Source organism: Diadema antillarum, unplaced genomic scaffold (genome assembly GCF_040938485.1).
Source record: "Diadema antillarum isolate AM-2024a unplaced genomic scaffold, OU_Dant_1.0 seq00000616_RagTag, whole genome shotgun sequence".
In the NCBI taxonomy this organism is placed as follows: Eukaryota; Metazoa; Echinodermata; class Echinoidea; order Diadematoida; family Diadematidae; genus Diadema; species Diadema antillarum.
Genome location: NW_027271540.1, coordinates 765096 through 773610, shown reverse-complemented (window position 1 = coordinate 773610; position 8515 = coordinate 765096). Strand labels below are relative to the sequence as shown.

Below are 8515 nucleotides of genomic sequence, written 5' to 3'. Positions count from 1 at the left end.
CGTTCAAGAGTCTTGCTTAGAAAGGCTAAGATGGAGATAGGGCAGTGGTTGCTCACATTCTTAGGATCAAGATGAACCTTCTTTAAGACTTGATGAACTTGAGCAACTTTCCATACCTCAGGAACATCTCCCAACTGCAGAAAGGCGTAGATAATGGTTGTTATGACATGGGTCATAGCAAAGCAGAGCACTTTGAGAACAGTAGTAGGAATTTGGTAAAGAACACATTTTGCTGGTGATGACACAGATTCCGAGCTTGCACACTCCATCGAAATATGAATGATAAACTATCAAATCCTTTAGATTTTGACCATATTAATAAAATCTGTGGCTATTTCTATTTTTGGCAGCCATCTTAGATATCTCAAACATCCTCAAGGATACAAAACTTGCATCATTCAGATGAGGATTAGGAACCCTCGAAATAAGATAGATTCTTCATTTCCGTTTAAACTTTTCACCATTCATATGGAAATATTATACAGAAATTTCATATATCAGCGGCAAATTGGTTGCCATCTCGAAATACCTCAAACCCCTCAAGGAAGCAAGAGTTGCATCATTCAGATTGGAATTTAAGACCTTTCGAAAAAGGATAAAACTGTCAAAACAAGGGGAAGGAAAAACGAGGTAAAGGTTGAAAATCTGACATTTGCGCCCATTCAATGTATTATGAATATAAATATCTAAGCTACGTACATTAACACTACTGTATTTTCATTGCCTCTTTACCCTGATATCTCAAGGGAAGTTGTGTTTTTGTTCAAATGTGACCATGCATCACAAAACGAACAAAAATTCGCACCCCTTTATTTTACATGAGGACTCAAATAAAGTGAAATGAGTCAATCGAGTCAGTTCTCAGTTTTTCATATTTTCTGAAAAAGCCTATCCTTCTGCGTTATTCTTAAGTTTGGGATCATAACATAAATGGGAAAGTGTGTTTTGAGCAGTTTTTCTACAACCCTTTTTTGGGGGGAGAGTAGAATGATCAGCTATGTCTTAGAGGTCCCCCATTCATTTCTTGAAATCCGTTGCATACTCTTCACTTTCAGGTCTAATAACTTTCAAAAGGATATATGCTACTGCTTTGAAAGTTGGCATTAATTATGGGCAGAATGTGTTGATAAAGCATGCTTAATTTCAGCTTAATCTCATAATCCCTTCATTGTTGTTGCTTCGGTTGTTTACATCCTGTGTTTTGAACCTCTTATCACACAGCTAGCACGGCTTGGTAAAGGTTAAGCGCTAGAATGGACCCTGTCCTTCAGAGCCTCTTTTCTCAGTTCACACTTTTCCAGAATGTGTGCTTTCTTTTTAGTATCAAAGGGGATGGCTAGTAACTGATCAGTGTTGGAATCAGTGGGAATGCTGGGGAATGATTGTTCCAATTCTTGTGGGATTCATTTAAGAGTACCTTACATATCTATTGTTGTGTGAAAATCTTTTGCTTTAGATTGGTCTCATATTCAAGTAATGTGCAGTTAAATGTTTCCAGGTTAGCATGCCTGTACTGTGACGGGGCGATTAAACTGCACATTTCTTTAATATGAGACCATTCTGAAGCAAATAATTTTCACACAACAACAGATATATAATGTGCTCTCAAATGAATCCCACAAGGATTGGAACAATCATTCCCTAGCAATCCCCCTTATTTCCACTGATCAGTTATTAGCCATCCCCTTTAAGATAGGTTAGGGAAGTCCATTTGAATTGAGTTATACATCATTTTAGCTTAGAGTCTGCTCTTTCAGGATCTGCCCTTAACTAGAATTCCTTGTCTGGCGACTTTTTGGTGGTTTTGTGATGCAGGGTCACAAATAATCCATCCGCAATTGACGTGCTACGTCAGTCTAAAAACTCTTAGGATGTATGATGAATTCTCTCTTGCTTTTTTGTCCAAAAGGAGAAAGAAATGATTCCATGGCTTGCAAGAAGCATTGCTCTCCAATCAATTCTCTAAAAATTATATTATAATGATTCATTAATTGAACATTGTATGTTGTCTTTGTGTTCTGTCTTTGCTATACAGGTATGTAAGAAAAGGCACGTCAGGTCCACCTCTTCCCTTCTGCGAGGAAACTACTTCCAGATCAGCTTGGAAATTTAGAGGAAAATGTCACAGACTGCTAACGAGGAGCCCGCCCCCACAGGGTGCCTTCGCCATTGGATTGCGATCAATCGAAGGAAGCAATACGACACAGGCGAAACCAGCTACAGGACGCAATTACGTCGCTATCTTACCACTTTTGACCTCACTTTCCTTGCAATTGGATGCATGTTTGGTGCTGGACTGTACATATTGACTGGAGTTGTGGCAGCTAATTATTCAGGTCCCGCAGTTTTCTTATCGTATCTCATTGCGGGTTCAATCTCCATTCTCGCGTGTCTGTGCTATGCTGAATTCTCGTGTCGTTTACCAAGGACGGGATCAGCCTACTTGTTTACCTACGTCACAATTGGCGAACTTTGGGCATTCCTTATTGGCTGGAACCTTGTATTAGAGTATGTTGCATCGGCCGCATCAGTTGGACGATCTTTTAGCGGATATATTGATGCCCTTACCAATGGATTCTATACGAACTTTACGATCGAATATATCTTAGGCGGTAAACCCTGGAATGCCCCATTTTTTGCTGAGTATCCTGACTTTCTTGGAGCCCTGTTTTGTTTTGCCGTGCTTTTGTTTGTCCTTCTCGGTGTTGGTACATCGTCAATTACTAATAATATAGTCCTTGCGTTCAATCTAATTGTAGTTTTGATAATCATCGGTCTTGGTGCAAAATATATAAATTTGGAAAATTGGCATTTAGAAGGAGGGTTTACACCGCATGGAGTTAATGGCTTGATAACGGGCTCTGCCATCTGTTTTTATTCCTTTGTAGGATTTGATGTCATAGCGATATCAAGCGAAGAGGCGTTGAATCCCAACCGCAGCATTCCAGTTGCAATGATTCTTTCGATCGTCATTGTAACAGTCCTTTATATGTTGCCTTCAGCTATACTGACACTCATGGTGCCTTACTACGACATAAATTCTGCTTCGGCCTTCGCTCAGGCGTTCAGTATAAACGGAGTGATCTGGGCAAAGTGGGTTGTTGGAGTGGGAGCCATTAGCTCCACTTTCACCGCGCTTCTCACGTCACTCTTCTGCCTTCCTCGGCTCGTCTATGCAATGGCTCAAGACGGTCTCCTCTTCAAATTTCTAGCCAGGGTGGACCAGCGGACCCAGGTCCCTGTCATTGCTGGCATTGTCTTTGGTATGCTGTCGTGTCTCCTCACCATTTTTCTAACACTAACGGATCTCGTCGATTTCATGTCTATCGGAGTTCTTTGCGCATACGGCATTGCCGCAGGAGCAATAATTATCATTCGGTACAGACCTGAAGGCTATGGGATAAACATCCAGTTTTCCACTGAGGAACATTCGCCTGAAAACTCAGAGGTAAAACCACAACTCTCCGGAGATACCGAAGATGTTCCTGATATTAATGGCGACTCCAATGCTCTGGTCCCTACCCCTATTGGAGGTAGCCTTCACCCGCGCTATAGGGAGTGGCCAGTTCTTTGGCGGCTCGAACAGTTTCGACCGGGACAGGTAGTGAAGGTAGCCATGCTAGTTTGTGTCGTGTCAGGGATCAGCTCGCTAGCCACGATCTTCTATGGCTTACATTTCGTCTGGGCTGAAAACGCCTGGGTTATAGGTTACATCGTTCTGAGTGCTGTGGTCAGTTTATTGTCATTTTTGCTGATACCGCTTCACAGACAGAATGATCCTGGGGATAAGTTCAAGGTAAGCACGCTTTTCAATGTATCATTATCTTTGTCTATAGGCCCTCTTTCTCTTTGTCTCTCTTCGCAACACTGTTGATTTCTTCTTTTGTGTTTGTATCACTTCATATCGACATTTTATTTTACTTTTCCTCTCTGATGGATTTGGGATACCCAAAGTCCGGTTTAGGTGAATATGCTTAATTCTGGCACAAAGTTAACATGGATTGGGTATTACGTCTATTAGTAATTTATTTCATTGTTTTCATGAGTGATTATATCACTCGTACCTGTTGGGATCATTCAATTACAAGTCATTCAAAGGAGAAAGATGGAAAGTCAATGTTTTGTTTTAGCGTCCAGCAGGTTGTGAACTTTGCTCTACAGCATTTGTATTTCTATTCTCGCATCCTCATGTCTCTAGTACCATTATGTTAAAAGTATGGATGGGGAGAAGTAAATGACATCACAAAGTCATATTTTCCTTACGAAGTGGCTGGTCGTTATATCACGAGACGTGAATTAATTGTCTTACTATCTGTGAGGCGCATCCAGTTTATCAAACACATCATATATATTATGTATTGTGTGTGTGTGTTCACATACATACATACACATATTTTGACGGCATCAAAGGTGAATCAAAGGGAATAGGAATGTTGTGACTCCTTTTCTTGACCCTTATTGGACCAACAATATAGGCAGTATATAACATCTTCCATCTATCCATCACGGGTAAATGCTCGCAAACCAGTCAGAGTTGAATAAGTGACTCGGGTGAGTCACGAAACCGTCTTTTCTGTGATATTCGCAAGTAGACGTCTATGGTACAGTCAAATGGATTCAGCTTCGTGTTACAATGTAGGCTACTACCTGGATGAATCAAAATCTATATCAATGTAATTATGACGTAAGACAACAGTCTTACTTCTCACATGTTCCCAATGTCACTTCTTTCTAGGTTCCCTTCGTGCCAGCTGTACCCATTGTTAGCATGCTCTTGAATGGGACTCTAGCCTTGAAGCTAAGCTACATCACCTGGATTCGCTTTGTCGTTTGGATAATCATAGGTAATTTGAACACCTAAGCTCCAAAAAATTCTAAATTTGATATTGCATTGTGCTCTGTTGTATAAAAGGCGTACATTTCGCTTCCCTCCAATTCGAAAAGATATTTTTTTGCTGTTACGTTTCTGATTGCTTAGGGAGTTCATGACCTTTTGTTTGTTTGTTTGTCTGTTTGTTTGTTTGTTTTTGTTTTTTTGTTTGGTGCTGGTGTTATTTTTCTTGAATTTTTGTTATCTTAATTGTCATACTACGTGTACATGAAAGTGTTCTTGTTACGTCAAATTATGTATTTTTACATATGTCTGCATAATTCGGCCTTTAGCAGCCGATCAGATTTCAATTAAGACTTTTTCAATGTTATATACCCGATTCAGAAATAGAAGCACTAAACTGACCATAGACATAAGCATAATGTAACAATCATAAGTTATTAATTTACAATACTGTCGTTACATTTACATTCATAGATGCTATAACATCCTCTATTACCGTGGCCTGTCATGAGCTTGTTACAGCTGACACACTTTAAGGTCATCTTTCACGACCACACACATAAGAAACTGATAAGCTGCTTTCCATCAGAAAATATTTGATTTTAGTGGAGTCCCTTCAATTCAAGTCAAAAACACATACATCAAACCCATAATAGGGGAAAAATATTGACAGATTGTAATTAAAAGTGATATTTCGATAGAAATCCATATATAAATGAAGTCTAAATCTGTTCACCAAATTGGAAACTGTGATATCAATTAGAGTCAATTATTGGTATCTTGGCCTTATTTCTCAAAGATGCATTCAATGTTCAACATTAAAGCTTATAGTACGGTATCAAATGAAATGATAAGATTTATCAAGCAGTCTAAGATTGAACTTAGGCTGAGGTGTGTTAGTTGTTGTTTTTTTAATGCAGATTTTCACTCCCTTTCTTCCGTCTATTTTGCACAGGATTGGTGATTTATGCACTATATGGGTATAGTCACAGTAAGGAAGGACTGCGAACCAACCGGCTAGAGGAAACGGAATTAATCCAGCAAAACAGTCCGTCATCAACCGACCAGAATTACGGCAGCACCGGTCAAGATACGGACGACATCTACTCACCTAATTAAGCGCTCTCAATTTTAATTGCGTACGTTTTTATTTCCTCTTGTCCTTACAGTGGTTTCCAATCTTGAGCAGATAGAATTGAAAGAATCAATTATTGCTAATTATATTCTGAAATAATTATATAGTAATAAGGATGTATGTGTGTATGTGTGTTTCTAGAAATAAGTATGTGTTCATAACCGATTCTTTCATATAAATCTTATTTTGTCTCATTTTCATTCTAAATTGTGTGCGACCGACATTATTTTCAGAACCATCTTGATCTGGGATATCTCAACCTATCAAATATCGATGGCTGACTTCAGACTCGATATTCTACTAATAAATGTTAGTGTTACGTGTTTCGCATTGCAATGTTTTGTTACAGTCCATCCTGAATTAAACAGTATGATCCTGATGGTGTATTCTCATCTTAGATTGCAGTTTGTTTTTAGCACAAAATTTTTATATGGTGGGGCTTTAAATATTTTCCTAGTCATCATATATATCAACATCTATTTGAAATATCGTCTGTAAGAACATTAATATTGTCGGCAACTCAGTAGAATCCAAGAAATTGCGGGGAACATTGCTTAAATAATATAATCAATACCTTATAGGCAGTTCTTAGGGAACAGGCCCGATATTATACTTTCAAGAGATATTTGCTTTTAATTCATTTATGGTTTCTTCGTGGCTTGATGCAATGACTCTTTTTTTTCTTTTCTGATATCAAAAGGAATATGAATTAGAAAATGGTAGTAATTAGTCAAAGATATGATGCACTTATATGTACACATTGTTTTGCCTTAAGTCTCTCTACAAATCGGTAATGGTATTAACTGGCTATTATTTATGGGCTTTAAACAGTGATTTTAAAGGTAGGGAATCCCATTTGCATGCCTTAAATGAAGAGTTGTACAAATACAGTGGTATGTTGAAGAGAGTATCATTTTAGAAACTCCCATAAAGTATTGAAAGTGGAAGGTAACATTTAGTACCTTTTTTTGACCGTTAGATTTTGAATTGAATTTTTTTCGGGGCTCACCGTAAATTCCAGTACATTACTAGGCTAGCTTTGCAGACCCATGCACTGCATGTGTGTTCATCATGTATATTTTGTGAAGAAAGTTCATCAACACAAGCCTCATTTCTATATACATTCTTGCCACACACTCTATATGTTATTACATCTGCGCTTGTACTTTTAGATTTGTGTTTATAGATAACAAATACAGAAGACTGCAACAAAAAGGCTTAAGTGTGGCTGACACACAGAACTACTGAGTAGTTGAGTTTTGTGCATTATTCAAATTTTAGATAACTGTTGACTTCCAAATTTCTAAGCAGTGGCCTTAGCAAGTCCCCTGAGGTTCATATTTAATGTTTTGCTGCATTTTGGGAGGTCTGTAAAAGGTATCCCTTACCTTTAAATGTATGAGGCGCTATTAAACATAGTGAATGTTGGAGGGTTTGGGCGCTAATGAAGGACAAAGGAGCATATTAATAACGATTTATTCTCTTGGAACGATGACTTCACTTTGGACATTATGGTGCAATTATTATCCCACGCAACGTGGGAAATTACGTGGTTGTTTCCATTTCCGTGTGTGGTTCAGTAAAGAGGTGCTATAAATTTTCTTGGTGTGTGTGATGTTAGTGTGTACACCATGATTTTTTTTTTTTTTGGCCAATCTTGTGATTATATTTGCCGCATATTTTTATTACTTAGAGGAGTGCGTCGTTTTATGACATTAATGAAAAGGTTGAAACTTGTGAGCATTCAGATTTGTTCTTATTGGGTGCAAATCCTTCGGTATACTTTACGTTTGCCATGGCTACAATATGGGGGCTATGTTGCAGCAATCTATACCTAAAATTTTTACGCCGTTTACTTCATATTTACTTATTTGCACCTTTGAAACTCAAACAAATTTGAGATTTCCTGGTAAATCTTAAACTCTTGCCAATCAATTTCTGTGAAATGGAAGTTTAAAGATGATGATACCACGAACATCGAGTCGATTGATCTTTCAAGTTCACGTAAACAGTGAGCAATTTCATCCTGCAGCAGGTAATTTCGTTTTAGAGCAATCGAATTTAAGGTGTTAAAAGGTATGTTCATGTGCGGCGAAATTTTTCCAATAAACTTTGGGAAATTCAAAAAAAAATAACGAAAAAGTCCATATTCTGCTTTATTCATCCAAAATTGAAATCGTTGTGTACGATGTATCTGATACAATAGTGTATACATTTTGACCTTTACATGCGTACACAAACACACACATTGTATATCATACATATTATACATGTATTGTTGTTCAGCATTCTTTATTATATCAATAAACAATGTAACATGAAAGGCCTAGGTTGTCTCCTGGATTGAACAGGAGGCACAAGGCAAAGACAAAGGACAATACAGACAAACATGTAAATACATCATACATTGTAAAAAGAACACACTCACTTACAGTTGCGTACTCACAAACAAATAACATTTACCACAGATACATTTATACACAAACGAATTGAAACATGTCATACATATATTTCATTTCAAAACATACCTTATTATCCAAATAATA

At 37.8% G+C, this 8515-nt stretch overlaps 1 protein-coding gene across 1 annotated transcript; it reads left to right on the top strand.

The window, feature by feature from the left end:
* Positions 1 to 2119: 2119 nt before the first annotated feature.
* On the top strand, positions 2120 to 5953 carry LOC139735973 (cationic amino acid transporter 4-like). Its single transcript, XM_071646728.1, has 3 exons — positions 2120 to 3796; positions 4736 to 4844; positions 5790 to 5953. The coding sequence occupies exons 1-3, from the start codon at positions 2120 to 2122 to the stop codon at positions 5951 to 5953; spliced, it is 1950 nt and encodes a 649-aa protein (XP_071502829.1).
* Positions 5954 to 8515: the final 2562 nt, after the last annotated feature.